Raw genomic sequence first — 22,597 nt, 5'->3', positions numbered from 1 at the left:
TACGTTGTTGAGTCGGAAATCAAGAAATCTAAATAAAAGAAAAAATATATATATATCTGGAGTGGAGAGAGGGGGGGGGGGGGGGGGGTTGGATCCACACTTTACAATAGATGCTTTTAGCGGACCTCTCCCCCTTATTATCAATTCCATAATATACTCTATTTTATACTGTTCTTGTTTAAAATGTCAATACGTTAATTTGTATCAGATTTATATCACATTGCTTTATGTTTGAATGGAAGTAAACTAAAACTTTAATTGAAATGAATTAAATTGATTCGAATGCTATTGGCTTGACTATTGCTGGAACTGACAGGACTTAGACCTGTGGTATATAATTATCATGAAAGTAATATCTATATCGACTTCTTTAGCATCAAGGCCGATAGTAAGCTCCTGATCCCATGGCCGTACGCATGCGGTTGCCCCCCCCCCCTCAGAAATTTCGAAAATCTAAAATTTTGACTAAAAATTTTCACAAAAAATAACCAAAAGTGTGCACAAAATCATTCAGTTTCACTTATATGGATGCAATTTTAGTGCCCCAATGACAAGCTCGGTCGCTTCGCTCTCGAGGAAAAAAAAATTTCTGCGTACGGCCTCGCGTTACCATACCTCATTGACCTAGCTTTTATTATTACCTGGGACGTCACTAACCTTAAAATCACACGAGTTTGAAATACAGATGTCTCAGGTGAAACCTGTTCAGTTGAAGTAGTTACTCTAGTTAAGCCGTTGATATTTTTATCATATTTGTTATAAAATTGGATCCCTTCTTTCTTTCTTATTAAGAATCCTCACAAGACGATAAGTATACCAATGACACCCCTCTGTTTATACCTGCATTTCTTATTGAACACCTCTCATCGCAAAACCCTCTTAATATTTAACAGTACCTTCACATTGTGCCAAGGTTTCCTATTTCCAAGGTTGTTCTACTTGATAATGTTAAGCAGTCTGGCCTTGAGCATAGACATGGCCTATTAAACACATGGGCATTGACACATTTTACTTTTCCAGTGGGCGTGCCATGTCAGTGACTTTTCTCTTGATACGCGTACACATCACCAGACACTGAATTCCTTAAATATTGGATAAGAACAAAAACTAGATTTTTATGACACGCCCATCGGGGGCTTGTCTTACAAAGAAAGAGATTCAAATCAACATTAAAATGAGATGGAGAGAATGATGATACTGGAGATAATATTCGATTGGGTTTTATTTGAATTTGCCGTAACTCTTTTTTCAGACAGGTCGTGAGAATGATTTTTCTCGATAATCGACGTTTAGAAGTCTGATTTAATGAAGCTCGAGTATGAGGTATGAAGAAATAGGGCGATATCCATATAGCCGGAATTGAAGGAAGAGAAGGAAAGAGAAATAGTAAAAAAAAAGTGACAGAAAGAGATGAAAAGAGGAGGATAAGAGAGAGAAAAGATAAAAGGGAAGGCAAGTTTAATGACGTAACAGAAACACACACAGAGAGAGAAAGGGGGGGGGGATCTTCCATATCCCTTTTTTTGGTGAAGAAGCAGTTGTGTAACTACGGGGACACGTGCCCCCAAATCGGCTGGCCTAAAAAAAAATGACGAAAGGGAGAAAGAAGAGGAAGCGAATGAGAATCACAGTTGCCTGGGTAAAGGAAATGTTATGATAAAAAATCATGATTTGATAAAACATAATTTGCTCAAGAGATAATCTCCGTCAAGAAAATTGAATTGCCCTTAAAACAATCTGTTTTTATGTCAATATGTAACAAATATTTCTCCTCGCGCTTCGACCTTTCATTATCATTTATTCAGTGACAAACGCATCTTTTTTCATGATTTCTTAACGTGCGTGAAATGTTTCATGTCTGAATAATAATAAAAAAAAACTTCAGGTTCACGCTCACGCACGCTCTTCATGAATTTCTAAAAACAGTCCTTAAAGATGTCAATTTGTCATGTCTAAAAATAATTTAAGATTACGCTTCCCGCTCGAATTATCGACTCCGTGAGATACTATGCCCTTCATGAATAACTACTAACAGTCCTTTAAATATGTCTCTTTTCAGTTCTGAATAAAAAAAATCTAACTCGCTTGGAAGTGTATTCACAGTAGAGCATCTATCTTCAATGACTTTCATTAAAAAAAAATTGAAGTAGAGATAAGAGAAGTAGAATTCAAAGTCCAAGATATTGAAAATTTATTCTCTGAGCTAAATGTTGACAAATTACCTGGACCTGACGGGATTAACTCCAGAGTTCTGAAGGAGGTACACAAGGAAATAAGTTTACCACTACAAATCATCTTCACCAAGTTGATGCAAGAAGGCAGCGTTCCTGATTCCTGGAGACAGGCCAATGCAGTACCACTTTTCAAGAAGGGAAAGAGAAATGATCCTTCTAACTATAGACCTGTGAGTTTGACATCTGTGGTATGCAAGATTATGGAAAAAATAGTGCTTAAAATCCTACTACAACACCTTGAAGTGTAGGCATGGGTGTCGATCACGGGGGGGATGGGGGGGATATATCCCCCCCAATATTTCAAGTGGGGGGGATGGCCTGTATTATCATCCCCCCAATAATTTAGGGTAGAAAAATTATAATAATGATGATGAAAAAAGAAAGTTTGATCATGATGATTATAGTATGCCATCAATCAGTTTGTTTCCCTCGCAATTTGTGTATATTGTTATTAAATAAAAACAATCTTTTTCAGGACTATTAAACAGATGGGTGGAGGTTCAAGATGAAAAAGAATGAAATGTTTATGTATTTGATATTTTTTAACACATGACATGAAAGGACCCCAACGAAAATCAACTTTTGTTGATTGGGTGTTCCATCCCACCAGTGGTGAATAAATTAATTTAAATAAATCATTAACTCAAAAGGGTGGAAAGGGTGGCAAGATAAATAAAGGAATGACGGTAAACCCGATGGCGCACGAGAAGCCACACAGGTTGTAATTTGTGCTAGTCTTAATTGGTCCGAATCTGCATTTTATCATCATGCATTAAGAAGAATAAAGATATTGCCAGTCAGGTTAGATTTAAGAGAGAAGTTGTATACACAGAGGCGTCGATCCTGGGTGGGGGGGGGGGGGGCAGGGGGCGATCGCCCCACCAATGAAAATATTGGGGGGCAAACATATCGTTTTGCCCCCCCCCAATAATTTCGCATGTGCAACTAAAAAATAAAATAAGATTGTAATGCTACACTGAAATCAGCAAGCGAGATTGAGATACCAACTCGATCTTGATTCAAAATCATGCTCAAAATGTCTGCTTTTCAGATATGGAATATAAAAATTTTCAGCTCGCGCTTCGCGCTCGCATCATGTACCAAAACCCCATACTTTTCATGATTATATAGGTGAATATAATGTCCCGTTTTCAATTCTAAACCTCAAAAGAACTTTGATTTTGCAATAATCTTTTGTTGGATATATATCTTCCATTAAAATGTCATTTTTTCCAGATCAAAATATCAAAATTTTCAGCTCGCGCTCGCATCTATTGTTCTTCTAGATACCCATCTTAATCATTTGTACCAAAAATGCTTAGAATATCAAGCTTTCAGGTCAGAATATAAAGAAATTCCAGCTCGCTCTCTAGTGAGATACATGTATCCTCCTCATGAGTTACTACAAACAAACCTAAACAGGTACATTTTTCCTGTTTTCATGACATACTAAAAAAATTTAGCTCGCGCTTCGCGCTCGCATTGTTGGTGAAGGTGAGATATGTGTCTCTTTCTCATGAGTTATATGTATATATATATATATTGTGATCGAGCGCCTTTGGAATGTTGATTCATAATTTTGCCCCCTCCCCATCTGAAAAATGGATCGACGCCCCTGTGTATACATCATGCTCAATGAACAGATCACTATGTACATGGTCCAGTCAATTTTTGTCATTTTTTCTCGGTATGAGTTTAGAATAGGCTGACTTGTAACACAAATTGAATTTTCAAAAAAATTATACAAGTATAGTACACTACAACAATGAAGGAATTTCCAAGAACACCATGCATATCAACCACTCCCAAATGTCCTAACTTGTGATTTTAGTGGGGGTAATGTTGAAATATCCCCATCCACAAGAACATTTGTGTCAATCATCCCCCCCAACCAAGAATACGGATCGACACCCATGCATGTAGGGTCTACTGAATAAGAATCAACATGGATTTCGCAATGGCAGATCATGTACTACAAAGATAGAAGTATTAGTGGATTGGACTAGGATATTGATGATGGACACAACATTGACTACATCTACTTGGATTATCAGAAGGCATTTGACAGTGTCCCTCATAAACGCCTGATCCGTAAACTTGAAGCATATGGAATAAGGGGTAATCTACTAAACTGGATTGAGGCATACTTGACTGATCGATCTAATGATCAATGGCCATTCATCCACACCACTACCAGTCAGTAGTGGAATTCCGCAAGGTAGTGTCCTTGGCCCAACCCTTTTCATCGGTTTCATCAATGACCTACCAGATGTAAGATCTAGTATGAAGTTATTTGCAGATGATACTAAGATGCACCGTGTTGTAGACTCACAGAGGGATGCAGATATGACTATACAGGAATATGTGAATGCAGTAAAGGAATGGGCAAACTTGTGGCAACTGAAATTCAACGAGTGAAAGTGTAAAGTTATTCACTATGGTCGAAATAATCAAAGCTTCACATACCATATGACAACTGAAGACGGTCGTCAAGAAGTAAAGTCTGATGAAAAAGAGAAAGATCTAGGAGTCCTTTTTGAGAAGTCTATCCTTCAGCACCCATGCTAAGGGCTAATGCAAAACTTGGAATGATTAAGAGGTCTTTCACAGCATTAATTGAGAAAGGATGGCTCAACCTTTATAAAGCCATTGTAAGGCCTAATCTGGAATATTGCAACTCTGCATTGGCTCCTATATATAAACGAGATGAAAATCTACTTGAAAAGGTACAACAGACAGCAACCAGACTTTTGCTTCATCTCTGTCATCTAGACTATCCTGAAAAGGCTGAAGACAAAGAGCTGAACTGATCCAAATATACAAAATTTCAAAAGGACTTGATCAAATTGACCTATAAACAACTTCTTTGAGATTGATGTTCATGGTAGAACCAGAGGTCACAGCATGAAATTAAGAAAAAAAGATGTACATTGCAAATAAGGCAAAATGCCTTTTCAATTTAAATAACTGGAATGCTTTACCCGAGGAAACAGTTTCTGCATCTAGTGTCAATATGTTCAAATCAGCTGAGAGGCACTGGAAAACCCATCCACTAAAGTTTTTACCCTACCAGAGACTATCCAACGTAACGAGGGGCAAATAAGCTACAGGCTTTATGTCTCTACATCCAAGTAAATCCAAGTAGGTAAGTAAAAACTGGACATTCGTAATATTTTTTTAAATCATGAACAGAATAGGAATTCAATTAAATAATAGGTGCGAGTGCGAGCTGAAAGTTTTTTACTTTTCAACCTAAGAACTGGACATTCTTAACAGCTTTATAAAAATCATAAGCAGGATAGGAATCTAAACAATTAATGCGAGCGTAAAGCGCGAGCTGAAAGATTTTGATTTTCCAACCTAAAAACTGGACATACTTAGCACTTCATAATGAACGGAATAGGAATCTAAATAATGAATGCGAGCGCGAAGCATGAGCTGAACGTTTTTTATTTTCCATCCTAAAAACTGGACATTCATAGCACCTTAAAAAGAATATAAACAGGATAGGAATCTAATCAATTAATGCGAGCGCGAAGGGCTAGCTGAAAGTTTTTGATTTTCCAACCTAAATACTAGACATTTTTAGTACTTTAAAAAATATGAACAGGATAGGAATCTAAACCATAATGCGGGCGTGAAGCTGAAAGTTTGTATTTTTTTTTATATATTCAGATCTGAAAAATGGATCTTTCAAGCACTTTTGAAACGTGTGAAATAAAGAACAAGTAGTTCATCTCAATAAGCAATGCGAGCGCAAAGCGCGAGCTAATTTCTTTTTAAAGATTTAAACCTACAAAATTATGAAAAAGATGGATATCTTCCTAAATAAATGATTTGATTTTATATACTTCGATCTAAAAAGTGAAAAAAATGAGCACGTTTTGTAATAAAGATGACCTGAAAGTTTTTTTTTTTCCAATTATCCCCCTCGTTTTTCTTGCTTACTTGCTGCTATACAGTATAAGCCATTAATGTACCTAGTTTTGCTGTACTATAATGATTCCGTAATTTAATAAGAAAACAACAACAACTAAATTTAGTTCGAATAAGCTCTGACTAAACACGCGAGTGAATGTGAAACTGAATTGCTCGTGTATGCCCTAAAACATGGGGATACAAACTTTCCAACTTTTCAAGTGTCGTTACTTTCTCGTCGTTTCTCTGATTGTGTTCAAACTTTTATTTATCTGTTTATCTCGTTTTCTCTTTTTTAATATAATTTTTCTGTATTGAGTGTGGTTTATTTGGTTGGATTTAATTCAAGTATATTAATTGTGTCCCATTTTGTGCCATCAGTTACTAATCAATCGATTCATCCCTCGGTTAGAATTAGTCTAGAATAAGAACCACGCCTACTCTGGTGTTTTGCAAGGTACGCCTCTTTAACTTTACTTCTCGAGGTTCGATACTCAGACAGTCTGAAGATTGCAGATGGTGTAAGGTGGTTATTGCACTATTTTTCTCGTTTTTATACGGATAAAATAAAAGTGATAAAGTTGTTGAAGACAAGAAATATGATCTAGCTCTTGAAATAAAATGATAGATCGATCGCAGTGACCTTGTACTCCTCACATCATGTTCCAGGAGAGATTTCTTATAAATAACGGCCGATCTTTGAAAGAAATCCCATGTCGTAGGAGAGCAGCCACTGTTAACAAACGAAATCTTCTGACAGAAACAGACGCCAGGATCGCCAAAAATCATATTGCAAGAGGAAGAGGGGTTAGCTTTTCATAGCCTGACGGAGAAAGAAGAAAGAATGGACAAGTAAGTGATAAATGCATACTTTGTCAACTGAACAGAGAATCATTTTGTTTTAATTCATCTGGAAATTAAGTAGAAAATGTAAAATTTAATAGTTATTCTTAAAAGATGGTTTTTACAATAAAAATATTCTCTAGGCTTTAATCGAAAATTTGATGGAAATTCAACAATCCTTAAAATTCTGAACAAGAGTTGTAATTGTGCTGTTGAAGTATATTTTTACTGTCAATTGTTATCTTTTTGCAAATAATGCTTAAAAATTCTGATCTGCAAGTCAGAACAAACGTGACAAATTAATAACTCTATTTATTTTTAGATTGGAGGTAAAGGAAAAAAGCTTTGATAATTTATTGTCATGGACAAATATATTGATACCTGATTTTCAAGCAGAAATGTATGTTGCTAAGAATTCATTATAAGTTGGGAGGATTAGTAGTTCTGAGAAGAAAATGGCATCAATTCTTTTGTTTTTATCACCTTTTTATCAGTCAACATTTTATCATCTTTTTATTGGTGATAATGACAGCAAACCTTCAATATATCGTATGATTTTTCCAACAATTCACAGGTTTGGATTCCAATAACTCTTTCTCTTTTATCTTGATTTTGTTCTCTTATATATAGTAATCTAAAATTAAGTATCAAATTTCTTGTTAATTATATATGATTAAGAAAAAAAGATTGACTTTTTTTGAAATATACTGAACAAATATGGATTATACATGTATCTTCTATTGTACGAAGATCAAAAGTACATTCAGGGGACCATAGTTTGAACATCCTATCCAATATCAATAACGTTTTCTCGTCAATTCGGTTATACACTTTCTCTTCAATGGGACACTGGCGATAAATTTAGTAAATAACGGAGAGTAATGATTTTCCAACGTTTTAAGTTTGTGACGTTACAGACGAGCAGCTCCACCATTAATGTCGTGTGATATGAATTTAAACACAATGTCATTTTCTAAAAATATTGAAGTGATTTCAGATGTCCGGTTGATGTATCATTAGACACATCATTTCATAACATTTCCCATTCAAAAGTAGAATTATGTAATTTACATTGTATGATTAACATGATTAATGGTGGAGCTATATGCATACGACGTCACAAATTCAACCTCAAACCGTTTATTTTTTTATCTTTTTCTTTTATTTAAACCAATTTATCGGTCAGGGTAACTTCTCCTTGGATAAAATTGAGGCAACTAAAGTGGTTTAATAGCATTTGAATAGCGATCGCTTTATGTCTGTCATGAAATAATTCATTTGGAAATGTTTTGGGAATGAATTGGAGCCATCATGCGGTTTCGTCGCTTTCAAATTCATTATTCTCTTAAATTCTGACATGAAGTTTAAACTGTGAACAATCCACTTCTCATACTGATGACCTTGGTAAGGTCGCTTCGAAATTTAATTTTCTTAAATTTTGACTAGGAGTTCAAACTGTGAATTATTGACTTTTTTGTTGATAGTTTTTCAGAATACCTAGAAATGGTAAAAAAAAACCTTACATGATAAAAACAATATTCTGCGCTTAGCATGCTAAGGGTAGACGAGATTGGCTGGATGAATTTTTATCAACAGTTTCCAGCTCATGTCTTTGGAGGTATAGATAATGATATTGTTAGCTGGCATTGGATGTGACAACAAATTATTTTTATTAGTTAGATAAAAGTGTCTATTAGTCAACATCTGTTTTTAACAGTTATTCATCAATTATATCAGTTCAAATATGATAGTCCTATTGTAATTTTAGATGTGTTGTCTTACCGTCTATGTCAAGGATCAGTTATCTTTAGACTCGTACATGCATGTAGTGCTATACTTCTTTTACACTTGAACAAATGTGACTTTGAATGCATATTCCGTTGGCTTAACGTGTTTGGTTGTATATGGACTTTGTATGAACAAATGTTTTGGTAAAAAAAAGGAACTTGCCTTAATATTGTTCTATTTGATTTCAATACTTCCTTCGCCTACGGCTTGAGAAACATCGCATTCATCTCGGGCAACATAGGTTGGTATCTAATTTTTTTAAAATACAATTCGGTATTTATATTACATCACCAGAAATAATGCATGTAAATATGTGGTTTATTTCCATTTGGTACGATGCCAATTCGTCCAACTGACAACTCGTCTACTATCATTTGGTCTACCATCAGTTCGCCCAATATCTACATGGCTTAATTGTTATTTTGTCCACTCACCATTTCTTCTAATAACCAATTGGTCCAATAGCCATTTGATCCATATACCATTTGGTCTAATAAGTCTAAGTATTGATTGGGCAAAGCGAGTATTAGACCGACTGGTTATGAGCCAAAATGGTCATAGACCAACTGGTTATTAGACGAAGTGATGATTGAACCAGATGGTTTTTATACGAAATATTGATTGACGGAATGGCATTATAGACTAAATGAAGGTAGGACATGTGGTGAGTGGACGAGTTGGCAGTGGACGAATTGGAAATTCACAAAATATGTTAGTTAATCATATATGTCCATGATATTTTTTTTCAATCCTTTCTTTATAATAGGATTTTAGGTTTAATGTTCACCACCATCATCCTAGCTGCTATTGTAGGATGTAGCCAAGCGACGCAGGAGGAATTGACTAGATATATCTATCCGCATGCTGCAGTTGCCTCAGATCAGGATACTTGCTCTGAGATCGGAAAGTGAGTTTAATTGTTCCAAGCGGGATTGTCTTTCGTTAATCCTATATCTATTTCTTCATCCCCCCTTCATTTTATTGATTTGAATTTCACTTGTTTCGGATTAAGGATGAAATTTTCCAAAATTGAATACGTTTTCTTTTTTTATTGTATTAGTATCAATTCCGACCATCCCTTCCGCCCCTCTAGGATGGAGACCATAATCTTTTTCGATACCAAAACAGGGGGGAACACGTAAATCATGGAATTTCACAAAAATGCAAATTTTCAGGCCGATAAAATTTGAATTAATACAAAAATAGTGAAAATCATGAAAATCATAGCAAGACCAAATAAAACAAAATCGTGCATCACTGAACTTTGCAGATCATACCTGGATTGTGACATTATCAGTCAAGAACATATTATGCACACAATTTGCATTTAAAGGACAAGTCCACCCCAACAAAAAGCTGATTTAAATAAAAAGAGAAAAATCCAACAAGCGTAACACTGAAAATTTCATCGAAATCGGATGTTAAATAAGAAAGTTATGACATTTTAAAATGTTGCTTCATTTCACAAAAAAGTTACATGCACATCCCGGTCGTTATGCAAATGAGGGAACTGATGACATCACTCATGCACTCACTATTTCTTTTCTGATTTATTATATGAAATATGATAATTTTCTCCTCACTGTCCTGTGAAACAAAGTTTTATTTTTCCCTGAACATGTTGAATTACCACAGCTTAACATTTTATGGTTCAGTCAAGATGGTCCTCATTGTCAAATCTGCAAAAATTGAAATATTGCATAATTCAAACCATAAAAAAACAAAAGAAATATTGAGTGAGGGACATTATCGACTAAATTGTGCATATAACTATTTTGTGAAAAATAATCGAAACTTTAATTTGACATAATCTGACATATTTTTTTTCATTTTACATCCGATTTTGATGAAATTTTCAGCATCATGCTTGTCTGATTTTTCTCTATTGATTCAAATCAACTTTTTTTCTGAGGTGATTTTGACCTTTAAGACAACTGGGGACTCTAATTTAGGATCTACGGGAACAATAAAACGAATGATACATCTTGTGCATCCTTTTACCGTTGAATTATTTGAAACGAACATAAAATGAAAAAAATCCAATACTTCAAAAGTGCCAAAATTCTAACTCTAGTCAGTTAAATGTATTTGCTGATTATTTATATTTTGTTGCATTTTTTCACATCTTGTTTGAGCATTGAAGACCATTTTGCCGTGCGTCCCATGGCAATAGGAAGCAACTCTTGTCGTTTTTTTTAATTGGCTCTCCATGCTTTTTTCTTAATTTTGAATATTTTCTGGATGATTTCGGCCCTCATGATGCTAAAGGAATTGCAATCACAAACCCCCTTACTTCTATCATATAGGCGTTTCAAAAGCAAGTTACCCTCTACGTATAATTATTTCACCATTTAACAATAACACATTTTCCTATTACCAAGAAACTCATTCCACGGAGTTGCTTCCTTTTGGCATTGGACGGCAACATTATTATCGACTTATTTCGTTCACTTCCCTTGCTAATAATGTGCAAGTCTACTTCTCACACACTTACAATCGCCCGATACAAAGGCACACACCCTAATTGGCGCACCCCCACACACACTTAATGAGAGAAAATATACGCTCACATTTTAATTCATGCCTGTATTTAAGAACATTCAGTCATCAGGTTTTTTTAACGTGTGATGAAAGAGCGCAAAGACAAGACGTTTTGAATGTATTGTTGTTCATTTTGAGGGCGCCATGCAGCCAGAGATCGAACCCTGGGGGGGCGTTTCATCAATATTTTCGTCCGACAAGTTGTCAGATCTGACAACTTTCCTGGATTCTGATTGGTTGAGAAGTACTGTTACTATAGTAACTGTCGGATAAAACAGGACTTGTCGGATAAAACGTCTGACAAGTCCTTTCATGAAACGCTCCCCTGGACTTCCGACAAGCACTCAAGAAGCCTCCATCTGTTAAGAAGCGATGGTCGCGGCATGGATTCAAGAACATATAAAATGTATTGTCGAAATACCATTCATGACAAAGAACAACCAAGAAGTCTTTGTCGAAAATTGGCGAGTCAAAAGAACACTTTTTCCTGGAATCCGGACATACGACATATTTCCAATGTTTCGTCAGCTCCGAAACTTCTTTCCGAAAAAGGCCTTCGAGCTGTTCTTTGTCCTGTTCCCGGCATTTCAATACATTAACTGTGTTATTAGGCCTAATTCCGTCGTGTGTCGAAAACTCCTTATTTACTTGTTGTCACTCATACTGGGATGTCAGCAACGCCAATTCCTTTGGAAGAAACGTTTGTTGCATTCGATGAAGACTCGCGTAGATTTCCATTCTGAAGTCAGATTTGTCTATACTTAACGGAAAAACTTAACTAAAAATCATTACCCTGCTAAGTTTTGTTTTTCCCCTCTCTCCCTCTCTTTCTCTGTCTTTAAAAAATCTCTTATCGTGTCCACCTTGGACAGTAATATGCTGCTAATGGGAGGTACGGCCATTGATGCAGCAATCGCTGGACTCCTCTGCGTGGGACTATTGAGCATCCACAGTGCAGGTATAGGCGGAGGAAGCTTCATAATGTACTATGACAGAGAGACCGAGACGCCGTACTTTCTTGATTCCAGAGAAGTGGCTCCCACTCTTGCGTCTAGAGACATGTACGAAAATGAGAGGGATGATGCATCACAGATCGGTAAGCAAAGAAAATTCGTTTTATACGGACTGGGACGGACTAGTCTGCTGGGCAAACCCTTCACTCGAAATAAGGGTCTGAATGTGCAGCCTACTCATGCCTTGTGTACTGAAGGCTCTCTCGCTCAGCAAGTTTTGTATGTGCTAGTCTTTGCGTGGAGGCACACTTGTTGATCAAAGTTCCAATGAGGGTCTGTGCCTGCAGACTAGGGACGGACTGACGCACGAGAACGGTGTAACAGGCCTGACTGTATGAAAACGAAAATCCGAAATCAGCAGTGATTAATTAGTGAGAATAAAAAAATTGTGTAGCCCAGTTACCGCACAATCGAATAAATGTTTAAAGTGTCATCATCATTCATACTCGGATCGGTAAATAATTCAATTCAAGTCCTATCTGAAATCCCAAGAGTGCAGTCAAGGTGGATTAACATTTGTACTAAAGAGCGTTCGTGTAAGAATAATTTTTAAATGCCTACGATCCAGGATCGACGCCTCTGTTTATGGAGTGATGTGACTCTATTCTCTTCAATACTCTATTGCTGTACAGGGCTGCGATCCTGGATCACGTTCTTTTCTCAGCCTAGCTGCATGTTGTAGATTTATAATTATTTGGATGTTCGTCATAAAGTGCTCGAAATTATAGGTTTCACTTCGAAAATCATCTCTCCGGTCACCACATTCCCTCGCTATAATTGTAAGGGGTGACATTGGCATTACAAACCTCGTTCCTTGTCATTCGATCATAGCTTTGGTCTATATTACGTTCAAAAGTCTTATAGAATTTGAAAACATCGCTCCTGAAAGATTGTTTTTGCTAGGTAACTAACTAGACTCGCTCAGTTATAAATAAATGAAATGCCGGGAGAAAGTAACAACACAGGTCCCTTCCTGATAACCAGTCTTGCCCCCGCCCCATTATCATGAAGTGAAATCGGATGCTGTGAGTGGTATCATACATGTAGATAAAAAAAAGCATGAAAAGCATTATCGGGCATATTATCATGAATTCTATTAGGCTTGGTCGTTACGCTCCCTAGCATAATTTATTATTGTAAATATTTCTCAGGCGGGGGAAAGATGGGAAGCTGCTGTCTCAGTACAGTATTGTCTCTCACAATGCTGCCCATGCACGATATGTCATTTTCATAGCACTGAATAATTAAACCAACGTCGACAATTTCTTAAGCCCCAAAGCCCCCCCCCAAAAAAAAATTGTTTGTGGTTGTTGTTGTTATTTGTTTACATTTTTTTGCCTGCTCTCATGGAATCAACTACACCTAAATAATAGGGTCTTTTCACACTTATTCTGCAGGTGGCCTTGCTATCGCAGTCCCTGGGGAGATAATGGGATACTGGGAGGCTCATCAAAGGTTCGGTAGACTTCCTTGGAGAGACCTCTTCGGACCTTCCATTGAACTTGCAGAGAATGGTTTCACCGTTGGCCCGGACCTTGCAAAGACCATGGCTATGAAACAGTTTTCCGACCTTGCTACAAGCGACCCAGGCTTTAGGTATGATTTTTGGTGGGTCTTTGTCCACGAGACCGATTTTTCATCTTCATCCTCGTTAATAATTTACTGCAGCTTATTCAAATGGTCTCGTGTATATCTCAGTCGATACCTAGATCTCACTGTCACGATTAAAAATTACTTCTAATCTTTTAATAATCGTGGAGTTATCGTATCAGATTATTATAAGATCGTATCAGATCAGTCGTGGCAATAATTGTATTGATCGTCGAAAAGTTTTGAATCGTTCAAATTTGTTCGTGATCAGTTCGAGGTTGGGAGCTGGTTTGGTGCACAATCCTCCAAAACTGATGTTTTCTTTATTTTCCTCCACTTTTCAATTGCGTTTTTGTTTTACGCGATTGCTCAAAGTAGCACCTAGGTTTATTTAAATGAAATTGTCTCTATATTATTCAGTGAAATAATGCTAGACGAGGATTTAAGCCTTCTGCAGGCGGGCGACACGATGTACAGACGGAAATTGGCCGAGACAATGAGAGTGGTAGCCGAAGAGGGCGCCCAGGCCTTTTATAATGGACCTCTAGCTGCTAAAATTGCAGCCGAGATTCAAGAAGTCGGTAAGGAGATTCAAAATTGTGCTTATGCTCCACACAGCTGTGACAATCAAACCATATGACCCGTGTGAAAGATAAGTGGAATATTCGCCTAAGTCGAGGCATGTCTTTGACGAATCAATGAAAACATGAAAACATATACCTCCAGAATCGACTCAGGCAAAAATATATTGTAGTACGTGTATTTTTTAATACTTTTTTTGCATGAAATAGTTGTAAAATATTGTTTTTGATTAATTTTCTCTCACAATTTGTCAGGTGGAATCATTAGTGTGGCTGATCTTAATCAGTATCACGTAGCCGTGAAAGAACCTCTAAGCATAGACATCAATGGTTTGACGGCATATGTCTGTCCACCGCCGTGCAGTGGGGCGGTGTTTTCTCTAATCATGAACATACTAGAAGGTGAGTTATGGCTAAAAATAGATGAGTTTTGTGGACGCATGAAAAAATGTGTTCTTCGAAAGGCAGCCGTACCTGTTTCCAGGGCACGTATAGCCAAAATGGTCTTGCTTTAGCTTGGTCTATAACAACGAATTAAGTTGCTAATCATCATTGGGGAGTTTTCGATGCAGTCCACGAAGCACGGCGGATTAAAGAATACCGAAATATATTTAATTGCCCGTAAAATGACAATAATCAAGATCAGAGGTTTTTAGTCGAAAATCCGTGATCTGGAACAGCAGTTTCGTTCAAACTTTCGGAGATCAGTGACGAAAATTGCATTATTTTTGTTTGTCCATAGTCCAGGAAAATACCTCCGTTTTGAATCACCGATTTTCGACAAAGACTTCTTCATTGTCATGAAGGGCATTTGGCGGTCGTGTAAGCGAAAACTCACTATTGTGCAATAACATAGAGCACTTGAAAATTTCTGATAAACAAGACGGGGAAATTCGCATTTACTTTGATCATTCGTTCACGTGGTTCTGTTTCAACACTTATAAAAACAACCTGTACAAAATTGTCCGCTTCTATTAATTGGTATGTACAGTTCCTATGACCGAGAGTCAGCACCGATGCAGGAGATGTCAAATGAATGCAGAGAGTTGCTTTTGTCCAAGTTTGAAATCTTCTACTTTCGTAGTATCCAAGTGTGTTTTCTCGCCCGTTTGAATACTTTATTGTCAATCTACTTATACTGATTTGGATTTTATTGAAAACTGGTACAAGTAAGCGTACCCATGCAGTGCACAAAAAATATCACAATTTAGTTTATGCTAAGAAACAAGATATAATTCCTTACTGAACACGTGCAGTTGTCATTTTAGTGTAGCTGAGCTTATATATATCGTCTAGTGTCAAATCTACACAAACAATAAATATTCTGTAATTCACATAACATATGCAATAGCTTGCGGGGTGTGCGCATGTGTGTATGGGAGGGTGTCTTTTTGTGCGATACCAACGGCACTGCGTACAGATCAGGCTCGGGAGCACCCCCCCCCCAGAAAAAAAAATGGTGAAGAAAAGATGAAATATGATATTATTTCATGAATGTTAAGAGCTATCACAAAAAAATACTTTTATAAGTTCAAATTTTGCTCATGTTCCATGTATTGACTTATGTATTGGCTTATTAAGCCAATGCTCTTATCTACACCATCTGTACATAATAAATTAGTTCAAATAAGTGCCATAACTGTTTTATTTTACATTGGATTGATTGCGTTTTCAGCATTTCTTTACCTATCCAAATGAAATCTTAATTTTGGTGAACTTTGAGCGTCGAATTTTCCTGGTATATTTGGAAAGTGATTTTATGGTTCCATTTTGTTGACTGATCATTATGTGTATACCTTATAGGTTATGGATTTACTGCTGAAAGCCGGAGATCTGTCCAAAACGAAACACTGACCTACCATCGAATCATCGAGGCGTTCAAGTTTGCCTTTGCCAAGAGGAGTGCTTTGGGTGACGAAGACTTTGTAGATGTCGAAGATGTGAGAATCTAAGCATGTCGAAACTTAAAGGGGAATCCAGCCTTGGCCATAAAATTTTATGTTGGGAAGGAGAAAAATAAATTAAACAGAATGGTGAAAGTTTGAAAGAAATCGGACAAGCAATGAGAAAGTTATAGCTGCTTTAAAATTGAGATCACTAATACTATGTAGATTTCAAATTGGCAACTGTGTAAGTAAATTATGACAAGGGGCAAGGACAACTTTCCCATAGGCCATGTACTTTATTATCAGGGATTTGTGGTTTTCTCCTTAAGTACCCATTCCCCTGGGGCAGTAATCTTAATATAACCCAGGTAGTATATTGTAGTATGTCCTCATGAAAGAAAAATATAATTTGCAATAAAACTTTTGGGAAAAATGACATTTTAGCCATAATATGTATTGGAGTACATGGAAGAGTAGTCCTTGCCTTACATCACTATGACATCCCATATGCGGCCAATTTGAAGTCTCCATGGGTATAGTGATTACCAATATTTACAACTTTTAAAAATTTATAACTTTCTTGTTGTTTGTCCAATATTGTTCAAACTTTCACCTATCAACTTGTCTGATTTTTCTTTTCCTTATAAAAACAAGTTTTTATTAGGGGTTGGATTTCCCTTTAAGACAATCCACTTTTTTATGTTTATAGTAGTAGCTCTAAAACAAGCATTGTGTTTATCATTAAAAGGAAGGTTTAATGTGACACATGGGCCCGTCTTACGAAGAGTTACGATTGATCCTATCAACCATATAACTATAGAATTCCATGCAGCGATGTCAACACCTAAAATGCAGGTTTGTTAAAAATATTTCCTAGATATGATGTAAAGTCATGCATTCAGCTTTTTTTTTCAAAGCACAATGGGCTAATTTCCTGGAGAAAAAAATATGACATTGTTGGATTTCCATAGAGCTTAGGTTGATCAGATCAAGCGTAACTCTTTGCAAGTCCAGGTCATGGCCACAGTTTCAATAAACCGAAATATTATTTAGTGTATCAACAATAAAAAAAGTCTTTGTAAGGAATGAGATGAACAGTTGTCCCTTTTCAGTAGCAGAATAGATGATATGCGATATAATCCAACAACTGTACATATTAGTCAATATTTTCAGAGGTAAAAATGAGTTTTAAACTATTGAAAACTGAACTGCAGTGATTAAAAGCCAAAATCTTAAGAGCAATGTTCCTACCAACTGTTGGACAACACCTCCCCCCACACACTATCTTTTTATCAAACCTAAAGGTTAATTTCTTGATCTGTTGATCTACCTGTCTCTCCAGCTTGTAGCAACGTTGACGTCTCAAGATTATGCAGATAGCATCCGTGAACGGATAACCGATGATCGTACCCACGATACAGAATATTACGAACCGTCATTTCAATTCGTCAATGACCACGGTACTTCACACATCGCAGTGGTAGACGCCTTCGGAAATGCTGCTTCGATCACCAGTACGATTAACACATTGTGAGTATCTTCCTTGATTATAATAATCGTGTTCCTTTCATTGGTATTTACACAATATAGGATCCGACAGAAAAAAAAACAAATTTGCATCAGACGTATTTTTTTTAATCCTTTGATCTGGGATATATAATATTAATGTACCCGTTCATTGAATAGTATTATGGATATTTATTTCCGTCAATTACATTACAAAATGAATATAAAATGCAAGTTTTTTTTTATATAGAACATCCTTCTCTGGTGTGAGACATCTGAAACTAAAGGGTATTATACTTCTGATATCTTGACAAATGCAGTGTCGTAAAGATGGGGGGGGGGGCTTGGGGCGCCTGCCTAAAAAAGATCACGACCGAGAAATTAAAAGCGAAAAGGAAAGAGAGAGGTGTGAAATATGATATTTTTTTCCTGAATATCATGTCAGTCTATCACAAAATTGGATTTTTGTAATAAAAATGTTGAATTTTTAATTTTGAAAATAAATTTTGTTAGCCCCCTAAAAATATTTGGCTCAATACGTCACTGTCTCTATGTACGTAAAAATGTGCTTTTCAATTTTGTTTGAGGCTCCAAGATTTTGATTAGTAACGTTCCTGGTATACATTCATGTTATAATTTGTACAGCCAAGGGCGGAAATCTCTCACCAAAGTAGGGGGACCAGGGGCTTGAAAATTTGACGTATGAAAGTTAATTATAATTAACTTTTAAATATAAAAAAAAAATATTACCAAAAAAGTAAGTAATCTCGTCGAAAATACATGTTTTATTTCGATTTGGAATGATGTATTTCTTTCTATTATGAAATACAAAATATAGTAGGGGGACATTTGATATTGTGTCCCCCTACTATTTTGGGTAGGGGTCGCGTCCCCCCTGGGATTTCCACTCATGTAGTACAGCATATTCACATCGTAGTATCTCTACTACCACCATTTTTCAACGTTTCACTTTGATAATGAATAATTTAACAGGATTTTACGGTCAGTCCAAACGAAAAAAAAGGAAATTAAGAACAAGGGGTAGTTCACTGCCCAATCCTGAAAGTTCATGTGTTCCCGTAAGCTGGTAAATGCTTGCGTAATCAATCATGGAAATGCCCTATATGCTATTTTTACATTTTATATTGCTTTGAATAATTCATTTTTAATTCAATCATGATGGAAAATTATTAATTACATATGTGTTTTCTATCGGATTAACAATCTATTAGAATGCTTTTCTTAAGAATGTGTTGACAATATAATAGGGGGTCTGTTAATGCTTTCAAATAGTGAAAGTATGTCATGATTAAATACAAGACAAAAAAGTCCTGTAAGCATGATATCGTAAATACAAAAATCACACAAATACTGTATATCTAGAGGCGTTATACTCAAACTGGAGTGGCATCTTTTAACTACATTGCCCGGCTACATTGTTGCCTTATTCTCATTTCATAGGCCCTAAGAAAAAAAACAACATTTTCCTAACGGTATTCTTCTTTTCTATATTAGTTTTGGTTCGACTGTTCGAGGTTCTCAAACGGGAATCTTGTATAACAATGAGATGGACGACTTCTCCAAGCCTGGGGTACCTAACTTCTTTGGACTGCCGCCCTCACCGTCAAACTTCATTGAGCCTGGAAAGCGACCAATGTCGTCAATGACTCCTGTCATAGTCGTGGATGACGATGGAGATGTTGAGTTGGTGGTTGGTGCAGCAGGAGGAACAACCATCACCACGGCAACAAGTCTGGTGAGTCTTCTTCACGGCCGCTCTAGGGAAATAAAGAAAACTTGTATGTAATGGAAATTGTCCAGTTTCTGTAACTTTCTCCGAGCTCAGCTCTATTTTTTTTATATAATTATTTGTAGCTATCAATGATTACACATGAATTATTTGTTAAGGGCCTATCCACAACAAGCTTTTGCTTTACTTTAGGTCCATCCACTTAGAATCTGCATTTATATTGTAATTATGCATACTATTTCGGAATGAGTTGTAGAATCTGCATTTATATTGTAATTATGCATACTATTTCGGAATGAGTTGTATGTTTTTCTTTGTATTTTGATTGATTTGTGGAAAATAAATAAAATGAATGAATGAATTGTCTTTATCATGCTTATCATCAAGTATGTCTTATCACTTTTTTATAATTATGTTTTATTGTTTTTTTTACTGTATTTTTGGTTTAAAAATATTACTCATTTCTTCGAAACATTTTTAATTTTTATTTATTTATTTATTTTATTTTTTTGGGGGGAGGGGGTGTAAATTTTGGTCCTGAATGTCCCCTGCCCACCTGACTTCCGGTGCTCCTAGTAAATATGTCTATTTACTCTCTTTTTTCCTCTCTCTCTCTCTCTCTCTGTCTGTCTGTCTCTCTCTCTGTCTCTCTCTCTCTCTCTCTCTCTCTGTCTCTCTCTCTCTAGATGACAATGGAGGATCTTTGGTTCGAGTCAACTCTTGCATGTGGAGGAAACAGAAGTCGTATTCATCAGCAGCTTCTTCCCAGTCAAACATTCTATGAGCCAGGATATCAACAAGGTAGGTTGGTATAGGGCACATGAGAGTAATTCAACCGCGCGCAAAGCATGCCGGACAGGCGTAAGTAAAGATCACATGACTTTATTGATTAAAATAATTCATTAAAAATAGATTAAATGTTTGTATATCAAAAGAAAAACGATAGAGAAAATGCTACGTTCATACTCTTTCATAATTAAGGCGTTTGGGGAGGCTAGACTGCATTTTTGTATTTCATTTTAATTATTATTACCCACAATGCAGTTCTGGTTTTTGTGGCAATGAACTGGCCGAAATTATGGTTAGTCTTATTTCAGGCCATTTAACTTTTGATTGAGCTGGTCAAGTACCTGATTAACATATCAAGTCTTAATGTACTGTTAATTGTGACTAATGTCAGTGAATTAAAGCAAAATCTATCGAGGGATTGATTTTTAATGATTTTTTGATGAGCTATGATATAACACGTGAGTGAATGGGGGTCTGTAATACTCATGTGTGCCCTATAGATTTTTCTTTCTGTCTCCCTCTCTCGCTCACCCTCTCACACTCGTTCTTTCGTCTTTGCTTGCCTTAATCCATTTCTCCCGGCATTTCTCTTGACTTAATCATTGAGCTTTTTTTAAATTTATCTTTGCTCTCCTCTTCTCTGGGCGCCAACCGATGCTTTCCATGAGGCCGATAGTTAAAATGGTTACTTTATTTTTTGTAATAGGATATGAATAGGATAAAACAATGCTTGCTGCATTCTAAAAAAATATTGGTTAAAAATGCTCCATTATGTGTCCAACCAAAATCGGACATTTCTTTTGGGCATTTTTATTTATCTAGTGTGTGATGAAAATTTTGTCCTTTCTTAAGTAATTGTTGCTTATTTTTTAACCTTACTGGACATTATGTTTCCCGCATTGGGTAAAATATTGTCCCAAATTGGTGGGACACATACTACCTTCGTGTTGGTTAAAATTTTACCCAATACTTTTTACAGTTTAGTTTCATGAAATTATGGAATTTTAACATAAAAATAGCAATGCAAATATGTGGACTGGTCGATCTAAAACAAACGGAATTTTGGCTTTCGATAAAACACCCTGGTTAGAGATTTTTTATCTTGAAAAATTGAGACGATATCGATGATTTTTGCCTATTCGGAGGAGAGAAATCATTTTTATAGTGGATTCATCCTGTTTTTAGGGCGTTGTCGATGGTCTCACCGAGAAAGGTCAAGACATGCAGAAGATTGGAGGCGTCTATGCTATCGCCCAAGCTATCGCCCGTTTGGAAGATGGTCAGCTAGAAGCTTACTCAGATACACGAAGAGATGGAATACCTGACGGATACTAGACATGCTATAGACGAGGATGATCTTTTTGATTTTAACCATACATACCTTGGGGTGGGGGGGGGTAAGGCGAAGGTACTCTTTTCTCATTCGGAAGTATATGTGACAGTAATTATTAAACATGATTATTCATCACTCTATTATTCTACTACCAATTATTGCAGCCTACTAGGTCTAGATAACATAGCTAATGTCGAAATCGTAAGAGTCGCATATAATAATCATGTTAATTAATGTACATTTCCAGGGGCGGATCCAGGATTTTCCAAAAAGGGCGGGGGCAAACTTTTCGGAGGAAATTAAGGATATTTCGTCCCTGAAAAAAAATTGACAAGCAAAAAAAAGGAAAAAAGAAAAAAAAGGTCTTCTGTTTTCATACCATTTTTTTTTAATTTGTGCCCCACCCCATGGATCCGCGCCTGTACATTTCTATGACACAATCGCCTCAAAACGGATTAATTGCCTCACTATAATCGCATCGTAGGGGGTGGTGGTAGACTAATGTAGCGGCGGTCGAGGCCAAGATCAATGACGTGTATACTTGCCAACAAATTGCATTCTTTGAGGCTAAATTTATTATGTTCCATTATTTGCTCATATTCAATGGATACATATTTTGAAATTTTATGTTCGGGAATAATTGGTTTGCAATTTTGCATTGAATTATAATCCCTAACCCAAATATTTTATGTTTGTGCTTACGTTGTTTTTATCACACCGGTGTGTTGGTATGTAATACGATTTTCCATGCATGGTTAAAGTTAATTCAATTTTATCGTATCATCTAACAATAAATTCTCTCGAAACTTTCTTTAAAAAGCATTG

At 36.3% G+C, this 22,597-nt stretch overlaps 2 protein-coding genes across 2 annotated transcripts; both read left to right on the top strand.

The window, feature by feature from the left end:
* The first annotated feature begins 12,383 nt into the window (after positions 1-12,383).
* LOC121406896 (glutathione hydrolase 1 proenzyme-like) lies at positions 12,384-16,460 on the top strand. The gene is made up of 5 exons (XM_041597768.1): positions 12,384-12,420; positions 13,735-13,933; positions 14,348-14,508; positions 14,764-14,910; positions 16,312-16,460. Exons 1-5 carry the CDS (start codon positions 12,384-12,386, stop codon positions 16,458-16,460), a joined length of 693 nt encoding a protein of 230 aa, XP_041453702.1.
* Positions 16,461-19,467: 3,007 nt separating this feature from the next.
* LOC121406895 (glutathione hydrolase light chain 1-like) lies at positions 19,468-21,774 on the top strand. Its single transcript, XM_041597766.1, has 3 exons — positions 19,468-19,656; positions 20,337-20,459; positions 21,625-21,774. Exons 1-3 carry the CDS (start codon positions 19,468-19,470, stop codon positions 21,772-21,774), a joined length of 462 nt encoding a protein of 153 aa, XP_041453700.1.
* The last annotated feature ends 823 nt before the right edge of the window (positions 21,775-22,597 follow it).

This window comes from Lytechinus variegatus, chromosome 2 (assembly GCF_018143015.1).
Source record: "Lytechinus variegatus isolate NC3 chromosome 2, Lvar_3.0, whole genome shotgun sequence".
NCBI lineage: Eukaryota > Metazoa > Echinodermata > Echinoidea > Temnopleuroida > Toxopneustidae > Lytechinus > Lytechinus variegatus.
The sequence above is the reverse complement of the archived record's forward strand: the minus strand, read 5'-3'. Positions and strand labels throughout refer to the sequence as shown.